Source organism: Dendrobium catenatum, unplaced genomic scaffold (genome assembly GCF_001605985.2).
Source record: "Dendrobium catenatum unplaced genomic scaffold, ASM160598v2 fragScaff_scaffold_621, whole genome shotgun sequence".
Lineage (NCBI taxonomy): Eukaryota > Viridiplantae > Streptophyta > Magnoliopsida > Asparagales > Orchidaceae > Dendrobium > Dendrobium catenatum.
In genome coordinates this window covers 11,502,194-11,529,469 of record NW_021319083.1, presented here as the reverse complement: position 1 = coordinate 11,529,469, position 27,276 = coordinate 11,502,194, and the positions used below count along the sequence as shown (strand labels likewise).

Sequence of the window (27,276 nt, the reverse complement as noted above, 5' to 3'; positions counted from 1 at the left end):
CCTGGTCAACAAGGTTGATCCAGGGCACAAGTCTGAGCCCAATGGATTGAGTCTGACCCACTGAGTCCAGTGGAGGGAGGAATTGAGCTTGAGAAGCATTGAATTGGATTTGAAATCAAAAGCAAGCATTTGGGTCGACCCAGCTTGAGAAGCGTGGAGGGTGGTCTGCCTACTTGCTGCAAATGTCGGGAGTGAGATTTTTTTAATTTAGAGAATTATACATGATCGATGTAGACGATGTCGGGGTGGAGGGCACGAAGATTGAGAACAATTAACTCTCTCATTTTTTTTTTCATTTTTTTTGAAGCTTTTTTTAATAAATTATATATATAATAATAAGTATTATTAGTACTGATAATAAAAAAAAAATAAAAAGATGGTAATAATTTTCCCAGCGAGGGGATATGAGTGGGAAATCGGCATAGTGGCTAATGCGTCAGCTGGATTGTGGATTTCAGATAGTTAAGAGGTTCGGTCGCTTTGGTGAGGGGATTAGAGAGAGCTGCGGCTTGAGGAGGTCGAGTCTAGATCGGCAAGTGGAAAGAGGCGGCTGGAGTGCTCTGCGCGCGAGCAGAGAGGAGGAAGGGTTGGCTTCGTGTGATCGGTCGTGAGGAAGGCCGGGATTTGCGGTAAGGGCTGCTTAGGGTTGACGGGATTTGAAGTGGGTGACAGACGACTGAGGTGTAATCGGAACTGGAGGGGATCCGGTTTGATAAGAAGACGAGGTCGAAGGGTCTTCGATCGAGAGACGGGTTCTGGAGGGATCTTCGAATGGCTGCGAGGGTCAGTTTGCTGGGCGTCGGATGGGAGGTTACAGCTGTTCGTGGGTTTCAACAGTGAGGGTAAAGAAGTTAGATCGGGAGGCTCTTCGCGTGTCGAAGCGGCGAAAAATAGCAGAAACGAACACTTCGTTTCACCCTCAATCGACGAGCTGCCCTTGCGTGATTTATGCAGGGATTCCGGAATTAGAGGCGAACGGCGCCGAGTGTGAAGTTCTTAGACTTTTCGACAACAACATGAGAGAGAGTAGTGAAAATCTCTTATTAGGTGGTGATGTGTGTTATTGACGCTGAACTACTACAAATTGGTTTGCACTTCTATTATTTTATGCAAAAATTATTGTGATACTTTTTTTTTTGTCAAACAGCTTTGGGTATATGATGGAGCATCAAGTTTCCCTTCTTATCAAATAAATAATATACTTAAAGTTTCATCAACAACATACCTTGTTCATCTTTCATTTTCTGTGAATAATTACAGAGTACCGCATCAGGCGACACAGTTTTTCGATCAGTAAAACGTGGCGTTTGTGCTAATTCTACATAACAGTTAGTTTAATTTTGCAAAATAACTTGTATTGATTGTGGATCAAATCTCCTCTCCATTTCTGTACTGATCATGGCGTACGTATCAGTTGAAGAGCTCAGTTGTTTTTTCTCGCATTTTTTCAAACCAGATACAATAACAAGAAGAGAAGAACTATACAAAATACTTGCCTTGTTCAAGGTGGGATATTGGTCACTCTCTTGAGCTCATTCTCAGGCTATTCCGCATTGTCCTCCTCCCAATCCCCATGTTTCCAACATTTCCCTTCCGCATCATTGCAACAAATTCACCATAGTCGATCCGGCCATCCTACAGAAGAAATGACAATTGGAAACTTTGAAGCAAATGACGCAGTAAAGATATCTGGAGGACTGTTAAAATATTTAGTTATATTGGAAATGCATAGAAATCCGTGGACCTAGCCGTCCCATGGTCTTTTAATCCCCGGCTAGGATGAGAATCCGTAGGAGGCTCACTTGTTAAATCCCAGCCGTCCCTTGGCATTTGTCAAGCGTAAAGCGCAGTCAAAAGCGCAATCAAAGCACAATCAACGTGACAAATTTTAATTGAATATTCGGCCCTAAAAATTTAGGTATGATGTTCGGACTTAATAATTTTCCCTAGTTATGGGGCTTATAATAGCCAAGCTCTCACTTCGAGCAGAAATAGGTGTAAGATTTATCCATTAGGTGTGAAGAAGAGAGGGAAATGAGTCATTATAAGACCTCTTATTTAGTAGTCAAAGCTCCTAGCTAACAAATATATTTCATCTATGAATACTAGATTTCACTTCATTGAAAACTTCCCCTAAACATAACAACAATGTCTATTAATAGATTAATGATTGGGCCATTTTGATCATCTGTTTATGAATTATAAATCTCCATTGCCATAATTCATTTTTATATATTTCAAACCTCTGAGTATTTTACTCAAAATTAAGCGACTTATTCTCACCAGATTCATCTAATTGAGATGCTCATTTTAATTATAATCACATAAAATTAAGAGGATCTTCAACCCTCTTAAATGACCTAAAAAATTCAAAATTTTATTTTAAATAATAGATTTACACCCTAAACTCAAATCCAAACATCTTGACATTGTTGAGTTTGAATTCTTCAACCTCACTATCTCAATTATAAATTTATCAAAAATAAGCTCGAATAATCTCATAATCTAAGTAAATCCTCTAAAAAATTGACCTAAATATTCAGATGCTTTGAGATCAAGAAATTTCATCAAAATTCAAATTTGATTATATATATTTATTGCAAATGCATCAAGCAATAATCTTACCAGCATACAATTGCTTCTAAGAGGCCAAACTTAGAACGATGTATCAATTATCTTTGCTGTTATTTAAAGAAAAAAAATTCCACAATAAAAATATAAATCTATATAATAAAATGATGACCAGAATTTCTTCCAACAGAACCCATATGGTAGCGCTGTATGCTTTTGTTTCTTCCTTCACTGCACAGAAAATGATTACAGAAAGAGGATCCCGATCCTCTCCAATTATTATGATAACTGTTATTTATATAACAATCAAAGATTGCCTGAATCCTTTGATATAAATCATGCTTACTAAGGCTTCATAAAGCAGCTTTTTAGTATAAAAAATTTAATATTTGTACTAAAGATTTTATTTGGGATAATTTTTTTATTGCTTTTGAAGCAATTTTTTAGTACAAATCTACATATACAAGTTACAAATCAGTATGCAGTTACAGAAAAGATGACCTGGAGACCGCCTGAGAAGCAGAAATCCTCATCAAAACACTGATTTTTGGAACACTCAGGGGAATGAAGAAGCTAAATAGATTTCTGTGAAGACTGTTAGAAGTTGCTATACGAATGTACACTGTTATAACTTATAAGATAAATTTTATGAATGCAATCAGGTTACTCATGTACAAAGAATTAGAATGTCAGTAGCTCGTTAGGACCAATGACATGAAGGTTCCTCATATCAAACTGCTATCGAAATATTTTCTGAAGGAATCCTCCTCCTTGCAGTACAAACAAACGACTTTGTAGACTTCAATGAGAAGTTTAGGAAATCTGGTAGAAAAATACTGATCAAATCCTTCAGGGACTGGTCCAAGTATTTCCTGAAATGGTTGCAGGAAGGATATATCAGAATTCTTGAAACAATCAGAGATCAGGCCGGCAAATACAAGCCCAATATAAATACAGAAACTAGCTTTAAAAGAATAATAATAAGGAACGCTAGATATTGTCGGCAGGAAGCTAGCTTGACAATTTATTGGATAGTAAATTTGGCAGTCCATCACGTGGGAAAATTATTGGGTTCGGATACTGTACAGCTTACCGTTTAATACTTTACAGTATTGAGCTCGGTACTGTGAAGTACTGAGTTTGATACTTCATAGTACCAAGCATACTGAGCTCGGTACTGAATAGTAGAGCTCAGTACTACATAGTTTTGAGTTCAATACTGAGTAGAGGGTGATGTGGTGCATTTTCATTGGCTCCGGACGGCGTCCGGTGTCCGAACCCAATAATTTCCCCATCACGTGAGGCTCTACAAGTGATGGAAATCTCTACAAAAATAGAATAGCTTCTTTATTTTTAACATAATTAGTTTTTATAGGTAAAATTATCAAGAGTTACCTAGAATCCTATGGTATGAATAGAGGTGCAAGATCCCAAATGAAATGCAAAAAAAATTTAAATCAACACTCTAGGAGCAGAGGAATCCTGAGTTTTATTTGTGGTTTTCCCTACAGAATCCAAATTATTTCAGCCATCCCTGTCCATAGCCTCCCATATTCAGCGCACTTGTTGTCTGCCAGTTCCACTTGTTGTGCCACTGCAAGGACACTTGCTGTCCGCCACATCCACCCTGAGCTCCATCGCAACTAAAACTATTCTCCACCGCCAATTTTCAAGAGAAATTTTCTTCATTTCTCTTTGAAGAAAATTTCTTCTATATCATAAGTTTATTAACAATCAAATGATCCTTAATTAAACAAATCTTAGTAGATGAGCACTAAGGCTTCAAAATGTTAAAGCAGCTTAAAATATAGAATGACAGGTTTGATTCAGAACGAAATAACAAAACGATATTGAGACAAACCTTGAGTTCTTTCGAAAGTTCCCGATAATGATTTAGCTTGTTTCTTATAACTCGCAGAAGATCACGCAGACAACCGAAATTATATTTTCTATAGCGTCCCATATCATTAATAAAAGCAGCATCTAATTTTTCACCCCACTTTCCGCCAAATGCAGTTGCTCCAACATTTTCTAGTTCTTTAAGAAGTTCTGATTCATTTTCTCTATCTTCTAATTCAATTCTATCACTTATATCACGAAGAAATGATAATCGCATCTCAGAACTCCAAAAGAAAGGATGATGTAATGCTTCTACTGCATTTGGCCTGAAATAATAAAAAATGCAGACTCAGGAGCATATAGGAAAAATAGAGTAATAATAACCCACTTAGACTAGTCAGAACTACATGAGGAAAATATCAGCTCACCTCATTGTTGGCTCAGAGTTCAACAGCTTCAAAAGAAGATCAACAGCTTCAGGTATATGATCTACCAAAAACAGGTCCACACGATTGTTCATAATATTCCCATCCCGTTCGTAATATTTTCCAAATGGATGTTCGCCTTTTGTAATACAAAAGAAAAGAATACAACCCAAACTGAATAAATCAACGGCACGTGTCTGACGCCCACGACGAAGTTGTTCAGGTGCTCGCCAACCAGAGCTTCCATGTCCTATGGAATATCATTAAGTGAAGGAACATGCGGTAATGTGCTGCATATTGATTAAAATGGCTCTTTTGAAATATACAAATCATGGTGATAAAAAATCTGCTTACCAGTAGCATGATGGCTCAAGGAAGACATGTCATCAAGTAGACGCTTACTGATACCCATATCAGAAACCTTTGCCGTGAGAATTTTTCCATCACTTATTAAAACATTTTGAGGTTTTAAATCCCTGTGAATAATTCCAAGTTCATGCAAATGAGCGACACCAGAGACCAGATCCCTGCATCACCAAATACTGATCTTAATTAAGTGAACTGCAGGGAGTTTAAATTAGACATAATAACCATGATAAGAGATAATAAGTTGGCATAGATGAAAGGACTTGAAATATGAAAGCAATGGTAGGCAAAGAAAAATGAATAAATTCTTGGCTATAAGGTATATATATATATACACACTTCTTTCAAGTACAAAATTGATGAAATGAATTGCTCCGTAAAATGAACTTTCATAAATTTAGACTAGGAATGTGTATATAAAATATCCTTCACAAAAACTCATCTATCAGATTTAAAATAGGAATAAAAAAAATCTGATGTCAGATAGATGCTCGCAGTCTCAAAAATAACAACTCTCATCTTGCACTTATTCCACAACCTATATGGCTATGCGCTGGTCAATTTTACATTTATTTTGGTTATCCCTGTTTCATTTTGAAAGAAAATGGAAACCACTTCGTATTGCTTTTTAGTTTTATAAGATATATAAACATGTTTGTTATACTATGTTAAGAATACAGAAACAACTATTTACCATTTATGGAGCTAAAAAACTAAGAAACTTCAGTTGCATCATAAAAATTTTAGATAAATAAAAACATACAGATCTTTCATAATTTTATCTAATTATAATCGTTTTCTTTAGAAAATATTCAAAATAAATAACTTATTGCTATTAATAATTAAATAAAAACTTTATATCCAATAGTTTAATAGTTATTACTTCTATCATGAGATTTAAAATTTGAATTTTTTCTTAATTGATTATTTTTCTTGTTAAAAAAAAAGGTACTAAATCTACATATATACTAAAATAGCGACTAATAAAGAAAATAATTAACTAGCTTAATTCTCTCCTAAATTTTAGGAAATAGAAATATAGGAGAATAATGTATTCCTAAAAATTAGGAAACAAAATCATATGAAAGAATCACAATTGATATTTCCTTTTATTCCTAAAAACACTTTCCAAAAATAAAAAACAGAATTATAGGAAAAGATCACAATTGATCTCTCATTTTATTCCTAAAAATACATTCCTAAAATAAATTCCCTAACTTTGACTTTCAAATATTGAACACTCCCCCTCAAGCTAGAGAACATATTTTATATAATTCAAGCTTACAAAAAAGTTAGATCTGGTTAGAGCTTTGGTGAGGATGCCTGCAATTTGTTGCATGGTAGGAATGTATTTCAATTTAACAGTCTCACTAGTCACCTCTGTGATAAAATGTCTAGCAATTTCAATGTGCTTAGTCCTGTTATGATACACAGGATTCTTAGCTATGCTGATAGCTGTCTGATTATCACACATCATCAAAATAATAAATGAACTCATTTTACCCAGTTCACAAATAAACCTTTTTATTCAAATCCCTTCACAAATTCCCCGCGTTAAAGCTCTATACTCAATTTCTACACTACTTCTGGCTAACCACTGATTTCTTCTTACTCCTCCATGTAATAAGATTATCCCAGACAAAAGAACAATAACCAAAAGTTGATAGTCTGTCAATGACATTTCCTGCCCAATCTGTATATGGATACTCCTCAGTGTCACGATTATGTCTTTCTGAAAAATAGGCAATCCTTATGTCATATTCAAGTATCTAAGAATCTTGTAAACTTCTACCATGTGTTCCTCTATAGGACTGTGCATAAATTGACTTACAATACTCACTGCAAAATCAATATCTAGCCAAGTGTGAGAAAGATAGATCAGACATCCAAGAAGTCTTTGATATCTCCCACTATTTATAAATGTACTTTCTGCCTCGGTGCTAAGTTTCTTCTGTTTGTCCACAGGAGTATCAATAGAGTTGCATCCAAGCTTACCATTAAGAAGATCTAGAATATATTTCCTTTGAGAAACAACAATGTCGTTTCTTGATTTAGTCACTTCTATTCCAACCTATGTTCACTGATACGGATACGGCGACACGGATACGATACGATACGGATACGGGACAAGTCAATTCTTAAAAATATAGGATATGGGTACAGCGCGGACACGGCATTATAATTAATAAATCATACAGAATAGTTAGAAAAGCAATCAAAGCATAATATTTGAAATTACAAAAAAAAAAAAAAAACATTTGTAGTCTTGTAAAAAAAATGACAACATCATTTGTAGCCTTGTAGCTTATATATCAAAATATAAGTAAGCATTAAATGTCTTGTAAAATAACAAAAACATAAACATAAATTGTCTAGCACATGAAGTTTCAACTATTCAATAGAAGGAATGATATGATTAGCTTCTTCAGTGCTTTGTCTTTGAACTTCTATATCATCTTCAATAAATATCATAGCTTCTAATTCAGGCTCATCAAGTAAAGGATTAGCAATTTATAATATTCCCATATCATCAAGAGACTCAAATCCATCTCAGAAATGAGAGGAACCTTGCTTGCAGCCATGGAAGTAAATACGACGCATCTTTTTTTTTTCGGATTTTTTTTTGTTTTTCAATAGACACGAGTATCGGATACGCGTGTCCTTTTGAAATTAAATAGTATTTTAATTGGATACGTCTTTGGCGTATCCAACACGTATCGGTGGTGTATCGGAGGCGTATCTGTGTATCGGTGTATCAGATACAACACACCTTCATAAATAGGTGTATCTGTGCAACATAGATTCCAACGAAATATTTAAGATTTTCAAGAACTTTAATTTCAAACTCTTAAGACAAATACTTCTTCAAATTTTGTAATTCCTCCACATCATTCCCATAGAATAATATCATCGACATAGACTATCAATATCGCAATTTTTCCAGCATAAGATTTCTTGACAAACATAATATGATCAACTTGACGCTGTATGTAGCCCACTTCAAAACAGCCTTTATGAATCTATCAAACTAGGCTCATGAAGATTGTTTAAGGTCGTATAAGGACTTCTTGAGTTTGCAAACTTGATTCTTTGCCATACCTTTTTCAAAACCAGGTGGGATTTCCATGTAGACTTCCTCTTCGAGGTCATCATTTAGAAAGACATTTTTTATGTTCAATTGTTGCAAGTACTAATATTGGTTAACCAATGAGAGAAGAATTTTGATAGTGTTAAGCTTTCTGACAGAAGCAAAAGTTTCTTGATAGTCTATCTCATAGGATTGTGTAAATCCTCTGGATACCAACTGATCCATCTGTTTTATACTTTATAGTGAAAATCCACTTGCACCCCATGGGTCTTTTTTGAGCTGGCAACTTAGTAATAATCCATGTTCCATTCTTCTTAAGTGCATTAATCTCATCTTGTACTGCCTTCTTCCACTCTGAATTTTGTAATGCCTCTTGTAATGTGCTCGGAACTTGGATATCATCAAGAGAAATGGCAAATGCTCTGTAAGATGGTGATAGCGCTTCATAAGTAACAAAATTCTCAATTGGATAACTTGTAAATTTCCTAACACCCTTCCTCAATGCAATTGACATGGAAGTCATCAATGATATCTCCAACCTTATTCATACCTATTTTTTCTTCAGATGAATTTGAAATTGCGTCCATATCTTGGTCACATGCTTGCTATGATTCGTGCTCTAGCTCCTCTCTTTTCCTCCTCCTGATACAAACTTGAAAATTCTCATTAGCATGTTGTGGAGCCACAGATTTAGCAAGCATGGGAGAAGTTATGGGTTGGACTGATGATTAAGCATGCATGGATGTGTACAAGTCTTGTGTACAGGGGCCTTTGGGCATAAGCATGGGTTGAGAAAAACATAGTGACTCAAAGTGGGCAAAGAGCATAGACTCGAGAAAGAACACCCAAACTTGATGTTCATTCATACTCTCCCCTTAAACATGAGATTTGGCATAAAAGAGCACATGCTCAACGAAAGAGACATTCATGGTGGTGTAAAATATTTTGTTGATTGGAGAATAACATTTGTACCATTTTTGAGTTGGAGAGTATCCTAGAAAAATACACTTATTGGCTCTAGGATTAAATTTGCTACGGTGTTGAAGATACACATGAACAAATGCCATGTAATCAAATACCTTGAGTGGTAAATCAGATGAAGCTGCACGGGTCAGAAAAATTTTAAGAAGAAATTGACATGGTGATAGAAAATTAAGGACTTTGGATGGCATACAATTGATCAAATAGATAGCTGTGAGAATAGCGTCCCCCCAAAAATGATTCGGAACATTAGAAGAAAACATAAAACATTAGGCAACCTCCAAGAGATGTCTATTCTTGCGCTTAGTCACTTCATTTTGTTAAGGGGTGTTAATGCAAAAAACTTATATGGATAAAATCTCATGGATCTGAAGATAGGTATTGAGACTATTAGTAAAGTCTTCCCTAACATTGTATGACTTGAATACCTGAATTCTAGAGTTGAATTAATTTTGAACCATAAAATTAAAGGTTTGAAAAATTTGTCTAACCTTAAACCTTTCTTTCATAAGGAAAACCCAAATTACCCTTGTATGATCATCAACAAATGTTGCAAACCATCGAGTGCCCGAAATATTTTTATTGTTGATGGACTCCACACATCATTATAGATCAAAGAAAAGGTAATTGAAGGTTTTAATGGAATAAGAGGATATACGGTTTAATTATACTTTGCAATCTGACAAGTTTCACAATGAAAAGATGCAGGAATTTTATTAACTTGGGAAATAATTTTGAAAGATACACAAAACTAGGATGACCAAGCCGATAGTGTAATAATATAATTTCACTATCTTTGTTGATATTGGAAGTTGACACAATCGAAATATTCTAATAGACTCTGAAATTAGATGCAACTTGCTTGCGAAACTTGATTTGAGGATCGCTTCATTATCAATCCAAATTTCACAACTTATTTTTGAAGAAAATTAAGGAACAAACGAATTAAAATATTTATTTGTGCCCAAGCACACTTTTTTAGATGGAAAAACATCAACCAAATAAATTAGGCCAACCAGCTTCAATATATAACATTTGTTTAATAGATGGATAAATCAGATAAAACACATCAAAATCATTAGTTTGTGGTCCAACAAGTCAAATAGACTAAAACTAATAGATACTTTACTTAATAGGTTCCTAAATTTTTATGGAAGTTACAATGAAGTACCAGCCCTCAAAATCTGTAAACAGACAGCCAAGGTTTCTAAACCTTTAGAAGCTATAAGAAAGTTACAAGTTAGCCTTTCCAAGAGAAAATCCATATAACCATGTAGACCTTGCTTTCCACGCACGAAATAGATTTCCTCAAGTACATAAAAATAGAACGCACAAACATGAAGTACTATAAGCTAGGATAGAAATAGCACTTATAGTAAAGCAAAATTTTGATGATTTCTAATGAAAACAAAGGAGGATATATTTTGACATACCTCATTAGTTTGAGAAGTTGGGGTGAAGGAAGCCCATTTGATCTCCACAACTGAATATCTCTGCCTACACCTTTTATGGTGGGCAAGATGATCTTGTGCTCCTTTGTATAACTTGAATTCATATAATCACCACTGTTTGTGGGGGAAGGACAATCTGTGTCAAGCTGGATTAGATCACTTAGGCTAGAAATGCAGCGCTCTAGTGATATATAAACAAAATCCAGGTCTTGCTCTACTCCATACCACCTAACAATATTTGGGTGTCGATCAGAAGCAATAAGATTCTGAATTTCTTTAAAAGCTATATCATGATGAGCACGCAAAAGACGTTTGACAGCAACTGCACGACCATCATAGACCCCTTCAAAGACAACCGTGCCATTGCTTCCTCGGCCAATTACAGTATTTGACACAAAAAGTTTGCCAACACATCTTCCTTCACCAACACCATTGCCTCTTAAAAGGTTCATTAAGTTTGAATCACTGTTTTGGATGCTAGAATGCTCGTTAGTTTCAGCATAATGCTTTCCAGATGCAATTATGCTGTCATGATTGGTTGCAACTGAACTACTCTTCACGTTGACAGCTTTCCGAGCCTTTTTCTTCTTAGGAGCGAGTGAAGGTTTCATTCTATTAATTAATTTCCTATCAGATTTGGTCGGTTCTTTTCTTTTCCAAAAATACATAACAAACATGAGAACTATGGGAAGGGCGATAAAAATTAGAAAAAGCCCCGTTTCAAGAAGTCTAGTTTTAAGGTTCCATTGAATGCCACGATCCTCATCCAGTTTCAAATTATCAGCAATCATGAAAGAATCCTCTGGCGTACCCAAATCATTTTCAAATAGGCCATTTGTGAAACGATTCAGTTGGGGTTGTAAGACTGCAACTTCATTAAATATTTCACTTTCAAAAGGTTTATACATAACACAGTTTCCATATGAACATTCATTCGCATCTTTAAATGAGTCACCAAAAGCATAACAATGAAAGTTTTCCAGCCCTTGTAGATTCTGGTCACTACCTGTAGTTTCATGTACAATTTGCGGCATGCCAAATTGTTTTTGGTAAATATTTTGTGCATCTGCAGCAAAATTGTTAGGGAAATTAGATGCTGATGGTAGCATTGGAACGCCAGAACCTGCCATTAGTGCATTATTCATCTTGCGCAGGAAGTACACTGGAATATCCTTTTGAGATGTGTACATCAAATTAAGGTCATCAACAGCCTTGTTGGGTATCTCATTGTTAACATATGTGGCACTTATACGAGATTCCATCATATTCCACTTAGGCTTTCCAAGAACTGATGAGTTCAAATAATAATCTGTTCTAACCATGATAATGTAATTGCTTGCTCTTTTGCCCATCTCCAGCTTAGATGAAACTAGTTTATTCCCAAACTTTGGAGAAGAAATGCCAGGACGATTAGAGAGTGTTTGGTCTTTATGCAGTTCCTCTCCACTATCGGCATCGAGAAGATACATAGTAGCCATTTTTGAACCAATAGTTATCTCAGTACCTTGTATCTCTGGTGTATTGTGCACATATTCCTCAATTGTCAAATTAAGTTTCTACATCAAAGAAAAGTACACACAAGAATAAAGTCATCTAAGACCGTAATTAAAATAAATGCTTTTAAACTCTACATAAAACATACCCTGAACCCACTACCCGTACAGTACTCATAGAGGTTCCAATCTTCACCTGAATATAAAAAGCACCCACTGTTATTAATTTCTGAAATAACCTGTTCTGAATATGAGAGTGCAGAACCCGTCTGAAATGACCATTGTATCCCAGTTTTGCAGTCCACTGATAAAATAGTTCCATCCAATGATGCAAGAAGAAATCTACCAGGTTCACTGCTTAAAAAAGAAAGATATTGTTCTTATTATGGAGAAAGATGTACTACCATAATGAACAAAAAGTACAACACAAATATATATTTCCTGATTAAATTTTATGCAGATAACTGCAACTTACCTTGCGACACAATTTGAATAAAAGCAGCAGAAATTTACTTAGAATCAACTAAGGATACAATGCTATATAATGAAAAACATATAAATAACAAAATCTGTGATAGTGTTCTGGTGTATGGCTGCTATAATTGCAAAATGGAGATCCACTAAAAATTCAAATATGAGTGAGCAAACTCAATATAAAATACATCACAAGGAACCACCAAAGAATATAAGAAACAAACGTACATGTTGCACAAAAAAAAAGAGTTTTTCTCTTTTATTTTTATTTTACTCAAGGTATCAGAACTTGCATTTCGACAAATATATTTTCTCAAAGGCAAATTACCCAATCAATTAAGTAATAGGTATATAACAAAAAGTTACTATTGCAAGTGACATTAAATACAATTTCATTCATATCATGACCGTCAGGAGAATGTCAGAGATCATTTCAAAGAAATAGAAAGAGATCTACATAGATTAAGGGGTTATTTTTTGAAGATCAAACATATTTCCATGAATTACTCTGGTTAGAATTTCTGCTTTAAAATTCAATAGATTTCTTGATTATTTATCTGTAATACTAATTTTCAATGACTAACTTTGCGTGGATATATCAGGTTTTGATGATTCAAGCATTTTGATGGATTCCTTCTGAGATGCAAAATATAGTGTGGTCATTATCTCCAATGATCATAATTGTACAGTAAATTGATTGGATTATTATGTTGCTTATATACATTTATGATATAATTGTATATACATCATTTAATACTTAATTTTGATCTTTACGCAAGATACTCCATGCATTTCAAGTGCATGGTTGTTAGGTATAGTAGATTGAATGGATTTGTAGATCATATACATTTACAATATCATTGTATATGCATCATTTAATACTTAATTGTTGGTCTGTACATAAGATCCTATATGCATTCAAATGTATGATTGTTAGGTGCATGAAGCAGAAAATAATTAAGATGTTAACCTTATGGCGTTAAGACCATATGCATGGTATGCACACATAGTAGTAAAAGAGAAAATATTTGGATGTTTTTGGTTCCATCATCAAAAGGGTATCCAGACAAGAGAAGATAAGCTTTCATTTGGAGGATGAAAGTGCCGCTCCTACAATAAGTAGGAAGTGCATGAGGAAATCATGCTTCATTTACATGTTGGGAGTACCATAAACTCACGGTAAAACAAAATTTGTTGTTGTACTTCCCTTATGGGCATGCTAGTTTTATGCTTATGGTGATTATAGAGTTGTAAGAATACTTAACATGTGATTTCTACTGTGGAAGCGAGTAGTATAGCTAGTGATTCCTTGGATGAATAGAAAGTAATGTTGTTGAGGAAGCAAGGTACTTGCCATGGTGGCTGACTAAGAAAAGGTAGGTTCGTATCGCCCCTTGTATGTCTCAGTTGCTAAGACACAAGACATGAAACGAGCTTCTTACCTTGATTAGAAAGATGAGTGCTAAAATTTTAAATAATAAAGATGACATGATTTTTTACAATAAAAATCTGACATGTGTGAAGTGAAAGAACATCAAAAGTTGAAAAAAAGACATGCCTGAGAATAGGGGTGTCAGTATTTGACACAACCCGAAAATCCGACTCGAACCCGACCCAAAAATTTTGGGTTAGGGTCAACCCGAACTCGAAATGGGTCGGATTCAGGTTCAACATTTCGACCCATTTAAAAAATCGGGTCGGGTTCGGGTTGACCCTTTGACCTAAAATTGACCCATTTTGACCCGACAACCCGAGATTGACCTATTTTTACTCGAAAAGCAGAGATTGGCCAGTTTTTTGACTAGAAAACTAGCAGTTTTTATTGGCACCGGGTCAATTGAGTCTTGTCGGGTTGACCCGAACCCAAAGCGGGTCAGGTTCGGGTCCGAAAAATTGACCCGTTTTCAAAAACGGGTCGGGTTCGGGTTGACCCGAATAGTGACGGCTCAATTTCGAGTTCAACCGGAGCCCGACCCGTGACCCAAAATTGACACCCCTACCTGAGAAAAAGGTAAATCAAAGTCGCAGTAAGAGCTTCCAACATCAAAGTATTGAATTGAGGGGAAGAAGAGGATGGGCTCAAAAATATAAAGAATAAATCATAACTTATAAATTAAGAGATGGAGAAGAAAATATAAAAAATTATAGAGATGGAATGATAATAGTTAATATTAAAATAATTTAAGGTTTTCCATTTACAAACTACTAAATTAAACATGCCTTTTGGGTACATTGCTTAAGATTATCGACTTTGAAAGAGCTTAAAATTTGAAATGCAAAAAAAAAAAAAACTTGAAAATTTATTATGTAACCCACCATAATTTATTGCCATGAATAGTATTTTTATGCCCTTCAAAAGTCTTCTTAATAATTTAAATTTGTTGATCAAGTAAAATAGTTATTTTTTCAACTTATGCAAGTGCCCAGCATCTCAAGCATTGGTTATTCATATCACCTTAAGGACACCTAATACTTTTAATAACATTGCTAACAATTAAGACATGATGGGATTGATTCATTATAGACTCGAGTTGGTAATGTGTGTTGATGTTTTTTTCGTGTCGACTCGACCCAAATCGAGTCAAATCGGACCTGATCGGGTTCGATTGAACCCGATCAATTAAATCGAGCCCATCAAACCCTAAATCGACTAAAATCGGCGCCGATTCGAGTTCAACTTCATCAAATTGACTCGATCGAGTCAAATCGGACTCAAATCGATCCAAATAGAGTCTAATTCGAGCTCAATTTAATTCCAATTGGTTCAATTAAAGTCCAATTGACTTTCTAACTCAATCCAAATGCTTTCAAAATCAAGAAACTCAAATCGATGGCCCTGATCTTCTTGATCTTGGTTGTCTATGCGCTGCTCTTCGAACAAATCATGTAGAAAACTTCGAGCTCAGGCAATCCTTCTAAATCCGTAAAATCAAGTGTCTTTGGGCATTCAAACACCTTCCTTTCCTGTGTGCCTTCCCAATTAGTGTGTCTAGTGGGTTTTGAAACTCCCAACCGTTCGGGACCTCAGCCCTCTTGCGTACGTGAGACAAAGAGCGAGACGAAACATAACTCGCAAGCTATAAATAGGAGAAGAGATGGGGGACATAGCTCGCAAGCTATTCCCAAAGAAGGAAAAACCCTCAGGTTTTCTTACTCCAAAAATCAACACACAACAACCTTTTTCATTCCAAAACATCTCCAATTTATAAGTAAAAGAAAGAAGTCAAACAGCCATTCCACCTCCAACCAAAGCCAATTAGGTTTGGGGAAATGAAAGGCCAAAAGACACCACAACAGCTCCCAAAATCTGCACAGAAAACAGGAAGGAAAGCCACGGGAAACACAGCCAGGGAGCCACGGGAAAGCAGCCAAAGAGGGACTCGAGGAGCCAACACAGGAAACGGGACAGAGGAGTCACGGGAAAGCAGCCAGGGAGAAAACCAAAAAGACAATCAGCCCACAACAATTACTTACGAGGAAGAAACCAATGAGACACAAGAATGAGAAGAAACAAGCTCCACTCCACATAACTTTATGAATTTATGAGCTAGGAAGTGCAATTACTCCTCCAAATATTGAAATAAACTTCAGCTCAAGCATTAATGAACTAGAACCAAGTAGAACCCAACCTTTTAGCTCTAAACCAAACAACCAAGGCCCAAACCGAGAGCATCCAATGCCCAAACCAAAATACAGCAAACAGCCCAAAGGACAAAAAGGACCAAGTTGCTTTGACACCCCCCCCCCTTGCCTATATCAAATAGCATCATATTGCATTTCAACACCGTCACCTAAGATCAAAACCTAGACTAGGTGAAATTGTATGATGTCAAATCGACTGTTGAGGTGTAAATTCTCTCTAAATATTGCATGCTATGTCTCTTTCTCCTAAAATTATGTGTCACGTCAAAATTGGCATAAAGTGTGAGAACTTGCATTAGCAAAGAGATTGTGAATATTTCTAAAAACTTTGTTGAATAACGGAAATGCATTTAACATTGTTTAAAAGAATACACTAATAGCTTGTCATAGGATTTTACATTAATCCCCAAGAATTCATTTTTATAAATCCTAGGACAAAGAGAACCAATCAAACTCATTTTGGGTATGTTGCAAAGCTTGTAGAAAGAATAATAAGAGATCAATTGCTCTATTGTGCGAAATCCCTAAAATTGGAAACTTGCCTCCATTCTTTTAATGAACCAAATCATGTTAAAATTGATTGGAATATTCTCTAATCCTTAGATGTGTGTTTCCTATTTTAACATGAATCAAAACACATGCATGTTGTGGGTCATTTGCTAACTTGTAGTTTACCTAAAGTTTGCAAATTTACAAGTATACTCAATTAATTTCTAAATGCTTGTAAAGCAAAGGTGGCGTATTCCATGGCTTTCAGAGGCTTATAGATCATACCCCACCATACATTAAAATTATCTAAGCATGATTAGTGCAATTTGCAAATTGAAAGGTTGAGTGCAATGACATTTAACTTAAGTATATGATTGCGGTGCCATTTGGCGACAAAACCGCCAGTTAGAGGACACGCACCACGTCTTTACTGGCAGGAGATTGTTTGAGAATGGATCCTAATGATATTTTCGACCAAGCATTTGGCTCTATGTGAGCTGAAGTAAATTTTAAATTGTCCACCTCAGCAAACTATTGCGGAGAAAATTCTTATTTTTAAAATTATTAATACCACATCCTTACTGGCATGAGATTGTTTGAGAATGGATCCTACTGATATTTTCGACCAGGCATTTGACTCTATGTGAGCTGAAGTAAATTTTAATTTTTTCACCCCAGCAAACTATTGCAGATGGTGGATTACAAGGTCCTCTTGGACGAAGCAACCCATGGTTGCCGACAAGGATCCTTCTGTCAGGTTGGGTCGACTACCTCCTCTGACTAAGTGGACCAGAGACCACGATGGTCCGGGACGACGAAACCATGGGATCTTGATCTGATCCATCATCCATTCCCCCACCATCCGCTTTAAGTGCAAGATGGTGAAAATTTCTATCTTAAATATCAAACCATTAACTTCCAACGATGAAACTTCTAAAATAATAAACCATCTCATGCATACTCTTAGAATTCTCTAAGATCATGACAAAATTGATCATTATTATTCATTTAGAAGCTTCCAAATGAACATTCCTATAAAAAATGAGTCTGAAATACTCTTAAAAGAAAATTAGGAGCTCTCTTTTAGGAGTTTTCCCTCTCTTTTGCATGATGTTTGGACTACCCTAAAGTTCTAAATACATCAAGTCATAAGTTCATTGGACTTTAGGACCAAATCCAAAGTTTAATCTTTCTTTTGTTGAGACACAAAATCAATAAACAACCATCATGCATGATAATTTAAAATCTTCCAAAAATTTAACATATCATTGCACAAAGCCCTTGAACTAAAGACCAAACCTTAAGTTCTTCTACCTCATTTGTTAAATACAGAATTAACAAATGATCCCATAGACATAGGATTCAAATTCCAGTCTCCCCCTTTCACTTAGCCTAAATTGATTGAATGGTTGTCCCTCTTTAAACACCAAATGCTCAAAAATTTCCTCCAATTTGCAACATCTAAGTTGCACATCAATTTTCATATCTACCTAACACAAATTTGGTAGATAATTATATCGTTGAAGACATAATTCAATGATTCATCCTCCAATTTGCAACCCATAAGTTGCATATTTCTTGTCTCTTTCTACAACTCAAACGTTGTAGGAAATTCCTACATTCATTTAACCTATGTTGAGTGAATCAAACTTACACCCAAATCATTTATTTGTTGAGCCAAAATCAACAAGTAATTCCAACCCTAGCATATGAATCCAAATCCTATCTCCTTTACATCCTTCCAACCCAAGTTGAGAGGTTGGACTCCTCTCTTTGAACACCTAAAAGTTCAAGAAAATTTCTAGTAATTCGTAATCCAATTTACGTATCACCCTCTCACATTTGCCTAACCCAACTTAGGTAGATGATTGCGCATCATTGAATACAAACTTCAATGATTGCCTCTTGACTTGTAGTCCTAAAACTATGAGTTATTTCTCTTCTCTATAGACTCCAAAGGTCCTAGAAAAGTCTCTCACCTTAGCCCAAAAGCTATAAGTCTCCTCTCCTTTTCAAGAGAAACAAACATCTATATCAATCACTAAATCAAGAAGCAATTAATCACATCTCACTTATGATCCCTAACTGGGTAAGACCCAAAAAGCTCATACAGTACACCTTATAAATTGAGTTGAGCTCACCAAACAATTTCTCCTGGGTAGAACACCTACCAAATTACCCAATTAAAAAATATGAAAAACTACCAATTCATAAAAAAGTACTTCCAAAGCCTTCATCTAACCAGTTCTTCATCAAGGTCACCCAAGATAAGTGGATGCCCAAATATATAGACCAAAAGACCAACAAAATTGCTTCCTTTGTTATGGCACCCAAAATTCACACCATGGCTTTGCTAAGAGAATTTTGATGTTTTCGAGAAAAATTTTCAAAAGGCAAATTAGGTTGTAAATAAGATACAACCCAGAGATTTCACCCTCATTTCATGAGAACTTAATAAGCTTATTCAAATTTTCTTATAAGCGCAAGCCCCTATGGTTAATTATCTATCCTAATGATGAAGAGAACTTTCAATTAAGGCTAGTCATTAAAAGATAACTGCTTAGCGTATAATAGCAGCAATTTGTTTATGGCTGATAAATTTATCATCGTAAACTTAAAGCACATGGTGGGAAAATGATGACGAATCTGATCAGGATCCCATGATGTTGTCACCCCAAGTTTTTATAGTCCATAGTCCATTTAGTCAGATAAGGTTGTCAAGCCAACCTGATCTAAGAATTCTTTTTAGCAATTATAAGTTGTTACGCCCAAGGGAACATTGTATATCTGAGGTGGATGTTTGTCTAAGGGAATGAATTAAGTTTATCTTAGCTAATAGAAAATTTTTTGCCCTATCAAGTGCAATCTATAATTCATTACTCATGAATTTTTTTAACAATTGGGAAACCTGCAGGCTCTAGCTGTGATTATAATTTAACTGTGTATTTTATGGTGAAATCCCTAGTTAGAAGATATGTGTTACGCCCTTACTAGCTAGCGAGAGATCATTTCAGAATAAATCATAGTGATATGCACAACAAGCCATTGGCTCTTTACAAGCTGAGATTATATTCAAATTTATCACAATCGATATATGATTGGGAAAATTGATGAATTTTGCTTTAAATTTGTGGGTGGTAGATTTCATTTGAAATATTTTTCAATTTTATAAGTTTAGTGATTTTTTTTCATATTTTTTGTTCGGATGAGGCCTCAAAATGATACATAGATATTAGATAAACATTGAAGATTATAACCTACTCCACTAGGCACTTACATGGTGAATCAAAATAATTTAAGAAACTAAAGTGAAAAATCTAACGAAATAGCTTAGTGTTAACATTTAGGTATTTCTTGTATAATTGAGTATAGGTATGGTTGTAAATGAACCGAATCAAGTTGAGTGATGTCTTATTCAAGCTTGTTCATTTAATTACTTATCAAGATAGAGCCGAGCTTGGAAATGACCAGCATTAAAATCTTATTCATATTTTTTAATTAGTTTTCTTATCTAGTTTGAGTTATAATTAAGCTTTATCGGGCCTAATTAATAATATTTTTAATGATAATAAGTTAAGTATAATTTAATTACTTGACATAATTGGATTCATAAATTTTAATCTACATTGGCATTATTCATTAGATATTATTTATGTTATTTGCTGAAATTTAAATATTAAAAAAATAATCTACATTTATTGCTATCTATTTGATATTTTCATCATACATATAACTCTAATGACATACATAATTTTTAAAGAGTATAAGATATTTAAAATTTTGATAGAAGAGCACTGAATAAGTCATTACATAAACAACCAAACCATCATTAAATAAACATTTTACTGAGTTCTTAGTAAGAAACAAGTTAAACTATAAATGTGCATATTTACAAATATAAATAAACAAGCGAGTCAGTGTTCAACCATGTTTATTTATATGACTAGTTTTTAAAATTTTGTTCAAACCTTATTCAACTATAAATTAACAAATGAATATTGAATTATTCATCTAGTGCACTTATTTGCTACAACATTAAGTGTATGATTACCTAAAAATATTCTAAGAATGATGAAAATGTCAATTAAACATGAAAAGATTAGTTTAAATAAAATATTTATATTAATTCTTTTGTAAAATATGACTAAGGTATTTTAAATAATATGACTTAATTAGAATTACATATATATATATATATATATAAACCAACGCAGTTTATATCAACATTTAGCAAGCCCCCGTTATGGTTAATGGGTCTCAGCTAACTTAGCGAGGTTCTGCAAAACCTTGGCATCGCTTTGTAAACAAACAAAGACTTCGTCCTAGGATTTGAATTATTAGGGGGACTACACTAACTTTAACGGGTCTCTGCTTGTTAAGGAACTTGCCACGTCAGCTAACCATTTGTACTTTCTTGCTCCAATTTTTTATTAGATCTCTATATATACTTTGTACCTTAGTTGTAATAGATATACCTTTTTTTTTTAAGTAATAGATATACTTCATAATATATTCTTCTATTATATTTCTCTTCTTCCCAATTACTCATCTCTGGTTTGGCTCCGTCCAAGAACCTTCACATGGTGCGTCTCCTTGATCTCATGGCCGAAGAAGATTCGGTCGGCTCTCATCGGACGATGTCAAACGTGTCCAACCAAGAAACCGAACTGGTCATTCCCTCTCATCTCAAGTTCCTAATATCCAATATCAAGAATCTTGTCCCGACTCTGCTCACATCCGAAAACTATGAGATCTGGAGGATACATCTTCACCAACATTTCTTTGCAAACGAATACGACGAACACCTCATCGGCCTCGCAACCTGCCCACCGGAGTCTGCCGTCTCCGACCACGACCGCTGAAAACTTATCGATCGTAATCTTGTCTCAGCACTTCTTTCCACAATTTCACGATCGATTCTTCCCTATGTCCTCACCCTCAATATCGCCCACAACATTTGGTCCACTCTCGAACGGTGTCTTCAACCCACAAATCGCTCTCGCGTCATACAGCTCAAGAACAAGCTCCATCAAATTCAGATGAAAGATCGTACGATGCAACAATATCTTGATCAATTCAAGACAAAAGTCAAGAACATCGCGGCTGCCGGCTCCACCGTCGACAACGAAGACATTATTCTTTATATTCTCAACGGGCTGTCCACTGCTTACAACCCCTTCAAGACTGCCATAAGAACTTCCCTTCAACCGATCAGTCTCGACGATCTATACTCCTTACTCTGCAGCTAAGAAATAAACCTTCACCACCAGCATCTCAAAGAAAATCAGCAATCGGAGGCGGTTGCTCTTCTCTCCAACCGCACCACCAACTATCACGGCAAGCCAAACAGGTTTCGCGGACGAGGTTCATATCAACACCAACAGGTCTCCGCCGATCACCAAACCTCTGCAAGAAATCAGTCAACTAGACACCAACATGCCAAATATACGAAAAAACGGGTCATTCAGCGCTGAATTGCTGGCACCGCTGCAACCTAAGTTACGCACCTCCATCCAACCCACGAGCCCTTACGGTACAACAACAAAACGCAGCCACCAACGATTGGATCTTGGATTCCGGCGCATCATCACATCTCACTTCCGATGTGACGAATCTTCAACACCCGACACCGTACAATGGCCTCGACTCGGTCTCCATTTCTAACGGCAGCACTCTCCCTATTTATAACTCGGGTCAAGGCCCTTGCCTCTACCTGAGTCTCACCGTAAGCTTCGCCTTCGCAATATCCTACACGTTCCTTCCCTTTCGCATAATCTTCTATATGTTTCTAGATTAACCTCCGACAATAATGTTTTAATTTCTTTCAATGCTAACAATTTTACTATAAAGGATCTTCAGGACAATCAGCTGCTTCTTCACGGTCCCAAACACAATGGTCTGTATCAAATCAAGGCCCTTACCAACCATAACTATACCGCTCTCGCGACGGTCAAATCCTCAAATTCTCTTTGGCACGCTAGACTCGGTCACCCAAACCTCTGCACCCTACAAAACTTAGCCAAATTAATTCCTGCTATTACTACATGTTCCTCTACTGATGTTTGTATCTCTTGTAACATCTCAAAAAGCCATAAACAACCATTTCTTACTAGCAATTTTGTTTGTAATAAACCGTTTCAGCTCGTCCATTCGGATGTATGGGGTCCGGCACCCATACAATCAATGAACGACTTCCGTTACTACGTTATATTCATAGAAGATTTCACTCGCTTTACCTGGCTATACTTAATGCAATCCAAAAACAAAGTATTTTTCCAAATTTCAACAGTTTTGCAATCTCACTAAAAATAAGTTTAACACCACCATCCAGACATTCCGATTTGACGGCGGCGGGGAGTTTACTGACAATGTGTTTCGGACCTATCTCACTCAGCAAGGCATAACTCATCAAATTAGTTGTCCGCATACGCTAGAGCAAAATGGCACCACCGAACGGAAGCACAGACACCTCCTCGACCTCACCCGTACCTTACTCCATGCATCTCACCTCCCCAATTCCTTCTAGGCCGAAGCTATTTCCATAGCCAATTACCTTATCAATCATCTACCATCCTCCGCTATTCTCAATCAAACACCGTACTTTCACCTACACTGTCTGCAAGCGTCCTACAACCACCTTCTCGCACATTTGGCTGTTTATGCTTCCCGTGGACAAAACCTTACGCACCAAACAAGTTGTCCCCTCGCTCGTAGGAATGCGTATTTTTAGGATACTCCACTCAGCATAAAGGATATCGTTGCCTTAACTTACAACAACATCATCTATACATCTCATGGCATGTGGTATTCTACGAGCACCTTTTTCCCTACTCAACTAACCCCTCAAATCAGCCCACCAGCCCTCAAACCATGTCCTACTCTCCCCTTTTGCTCGTTCCTCCAACTATTTCTCAAACAACTACATTACAAACTCTACCGCACACTACCACCCCGTCTGCCCCACCCAACACATCCCCTCCTTCCCCCAGTTCCACAGCTCCCAACGACATCATCAACACGGCCAACCAATCTCCTCTGCGTCACCACATGCAAACTCGTCTACAATACAGAATATCAAAACCAAACGAATCTTCGACTTATCTGTAGTTCCGCCCACAAATCAAACCCCTACTTCCTATACCGAAGTGTCGAAATATGATCACTGGCACTCAGCCATGTCCAACTAATATCTAGCCTTACAAAAACAAGGAACTTGATCTTTGGTACCCGCCCCTCTCGATAAACCCATCCTGGGCAGTAAATGGAATGGACATTCAAGACAAAGCTTCACCCAAAAGGACAAGTCGCTCGTTACAAGGCTCGCCTCATCGCACAAGGCTGCTCTCAAGAGTTCGGCGTCAACTTTATCGAAACCTTCAGTCTAGTGGCTAAAATGGTCACAATTCATATGCTTCTTACCATGCTTTTCTCCACGGTGACATGCATGACGAATTATACATGAAACAACCTCGCGGTTTCGAAGATAACCAATACCCGCATTATGTTTGCAAACTTCACAAATCCATTTATGGACTCAAGAAATCTCCGCGACAATGGTTCCAAAAATTTACAACATTCCTTCAAAATCTCGGCTTCAAGTTCAGTAAAGCCGACCCCTCCCTTCTCCTGTTTAATCAAGAGGACATTTGCATGTTCATTCTCATCTATGTAGATGACATCCTTATTACAGGAAACAATTCGGATAAAATACAATCCACTTTGCAGCATCTCCACTCCGAATTTAGCCTAAAGCAGCTCAGTGATGTCTCACTTTTTTCAGCATACAGGTGATCAAAACAAAATCTGGCTACTTTTTAAATCAATCACACTACGCAAATGATCTTCTTCATCAAGCAGGTTTCTCCAATTGCAAACCTTCAATGACACTAGCGCTCACTAAGCAACCCAAACAACCGGACAAGCACCCATATTCTGATCCCCAACTCTTTCGCAAACTCGCTGGATCTCTGCAATACTTATCCATCACCAAACCATACATTGCGTCCGCCACCAACTCAATTTGCCAACACATGCATCATCCTCGCAACTGTGCTACCAAGCACTCAAGCTTCTTCTACGGTACCTCAAAGGCATGCTCGACTTCGGCCTCCCACTCACAACCGGTGCTCTTTGTCAACGCGGCTACACAGACGCTGACTGGGCAACCGATCCTACCGGCTGAAAATCCATATCAAGATTCTGCACCTTCCTTGGCCCCAGCCTAATCTCCTGGTTGGTTAAGAAACAAACAACCACCGCACGATCATCCACCGAAGCAGAATACAGATCGTTATCCTCCGCCACCTCGAATATCCTATGGATCCGCCGCCTAGCAGACGAACTCCGCATTCCGCAACATCTTCCTACAACAATCTACAGCGACAACACGTCTGCTATAGCACTCGCCAACAACCCCGTCTTCCATGTGAGGAAAAAACATATTGAAATCGAATACCACTTTATCAGTGGACACATCCAATAGGGCGACATCAACATCGCTCACATCTGCTCAACCAACCAAATCATTGACATACTTACAAAATCTCTTCCCATTAACCGGTTCAACAACCTACGGTCCAAATTAACCATTTGATTCCAGAATGATTAATTTGAGGCGGGCTGTTAGGGAACCAGCCACGTCAGCTAGCCGTTTGTACTTTCTTGCTCCAGTTCTTTATTAGATCTCTATATATACTTTGTACCTCAGCTGTAATAGATATACTTCATAATACATTCTTCTATTCTATTTCTCTTCTTCCGGTTAATCATCTCTGCTCTGTCCAAGAACCTTCACACTGCTAACCTAAAATGTGAAGTAATGACTATATTGATCTAGTCGTGGGGTCAAAAACAAAATTCTAAGTTGAGCCACATACACCAATGATTAAAATTCATTTTTAATCCAAAAACTTTAGCCTACTAATAAGGATCAGCCCTAATAATTTTACATCAAGATATTTTACAATTATCTAATATGGACTAAACATAATACCCTCACATGGCTTAACTTTTAAGGTCAGTGTACGTCGGGACAAGCTGTTACAAGCTTAAAGACTGCATGCTTAAAAGCAGCACCTTTGATGAAAGGGCTTGCCTTTCAATGAATGCATACTTTGGAGTCTTTCTAGGTAAACAGCACCAAAACTAATAATAAATCAACAACTGAGGTTCCTTATGTAATCTATATGATGGCAAACTCTCGTAACCTAAGACAAAAGATATGCGCATTATTCATCGTTATTCACATTCTTCTGGAAGGCATCAATGTCTTACACCACAAAATGAAGCATCTAATGCAGAAAATACAAAAAATTAATGGCCACCTGATTGCCCCGTGATCGAGAAATTTGCTCTACTTTTGGGAGGTAGAGGTACGAAGCCATTTAATTGAATATTATTCGCTTCAATTCCAAAAATAAAAATAATAAATTAAAAGGGGGATTTACATACATACCAAACAATTATAGCTCGCCCGAAAAAGAATTATCGAACTCATTAATTACTTCGAAGCTATACAGAACCTAGAAACAAATTTCCTATTACTTACATCATTGAAGAACAAATAGAAGATACGGTGGCCGACGAAGAGTCCACCACCTCCAGCGGCCATTCACGAAAACCTCTGAACGAATCGAGTATATAAGAGCCCTTTCTGACCGCAACAGGAAGTGACTGATCATGAACGAGCAGGTCCTTGGATGTAGGCGATACCTCCGGTGTTCGATTCGTCGCAGAGACCACGAACGCCATTAGGTAGAGAAGAATTAAGAGTACGGTCAGATTATGCGGCTTCATTGATGTAGCTAAAGAAGAGGGACCGCAGACATGCGTCGATCTGAGGAAAACCCTCAGGAAGAAAATAAAGAACGCGGTAGTGTTGGCATAATGATATCACAATTGGATTGGAGAGGAGAAGGGTAGATTTGGTGTATAGGATGCCTCGCTTCTTCTCTTCTTCTTCCTCCGCCTCGCCTCAAACGGAAGATTGGCGCAGGAGATTGACAAAACTCAGAGCTTTGCTCTTCACGATAAGAAAATGTGAAGACAGGTTCCCGTCAACTCCAACTCCAAAGCGCCGCGCGGCGTTACAATTTGTTGACCATTAACATTCCTATATTTGGCAGTCATATTGGTTTTTTTTTTTTTTTTTTTTTGAACTACTTAGAAATTTTTATAATGAATAATAAGTTTTTAACGATAAATCTACTGTAAAATATAATGCTAAGGAAATATTTTTTAATAATAATTCCAATAAATTTTTTTTAAAAAAATCTTTTTTAATAATAATTCTATAATTAATTTTAAAAATACCTAAGGTTGTCTAGGATTTTAAAGATTTACAAACTAATTAAAAAAGAGATGAACTAATGAAGATGAAGCCAATAGAGTATGCGCATAATTGAAAGCTAGCTAGAATGTTATGTTTTATGTATTTTAGTTTATAGTTGTGTTAATTA

The 27,276-nt window shown here is 36.4% G+C and overlaps 1 protein-coding gene across 3 annotated transcripts; it reads right to left on the bottom strand.

Moving 5' to 3' along the window:
- Positions 1-2,957: 2,957 nt before the first annotated feature.
- LOC110114002 (serine/threonine-protein kinase/endoribonuclease IRE1) lies at positions 2,958-26,901 on the bottom strand. Of its 3 annotated transcripts, none has more exons than XM_020846748.2 (7): positions 26,367-26,901; positions 12,364-12,568; positions 10,704-12,277; positions 5,190-5,362; positions 4,839-5,085; positions 4,433-4,736; positions 2,958-3,443 (listed from the first exon to the last, which is right to left on the bottom strand). In XM_020846748.2, exons 1-7 carry the CDS (start codon positions 26,612-26,614, stop codon positions 3,297-3,299), a joined length of 2,898 nt encoding a protein of 965 aa, XP_020702407.1. In that variant the 5' UTR covers positions 26,615-26,901; the 3' UTR covers positions 2,958-3,296. The 3 variants fall into 3 exon arrangements, with proteins under 3 accessions (XP_020702407.1, XP_020702409.1, XP_020702408.1); XM_020846750.2 differs by having other exon boundaries at positions 12,411-12,568; XM_020846749.2 differs by having other exon boundaries at positions 12,454-12,568.
- Between the last annotated feature and the right edge of the window lie 375 nt (positions 26,902-27,276).

Excerpts from the sequence above, each read along its gene's own strand:
- LOC110114002 (XM_020846748.2), bottom strand. The coding sequence starts at position 26,614 with ATGAAGCCGCATAATCTGACCGTACTCTTAATTCTTCTCTACCTAATG. Across the intron at positions 12,278-12,363 it reads GTACGGGTAGTGGGTTCAGG|AAACTTAATTTGACAATTGA; the intron begins GTATGTTTTATG and ends TCTTTGATGTAG. Across the intron at positions 3,444-4,432 it reads AACTTTCGAAAGAACTCAAG|GAAATACTTGGACCAGTCCC; the intron begins GTTTGTCTCAAT and ends CAACCATTTCAG.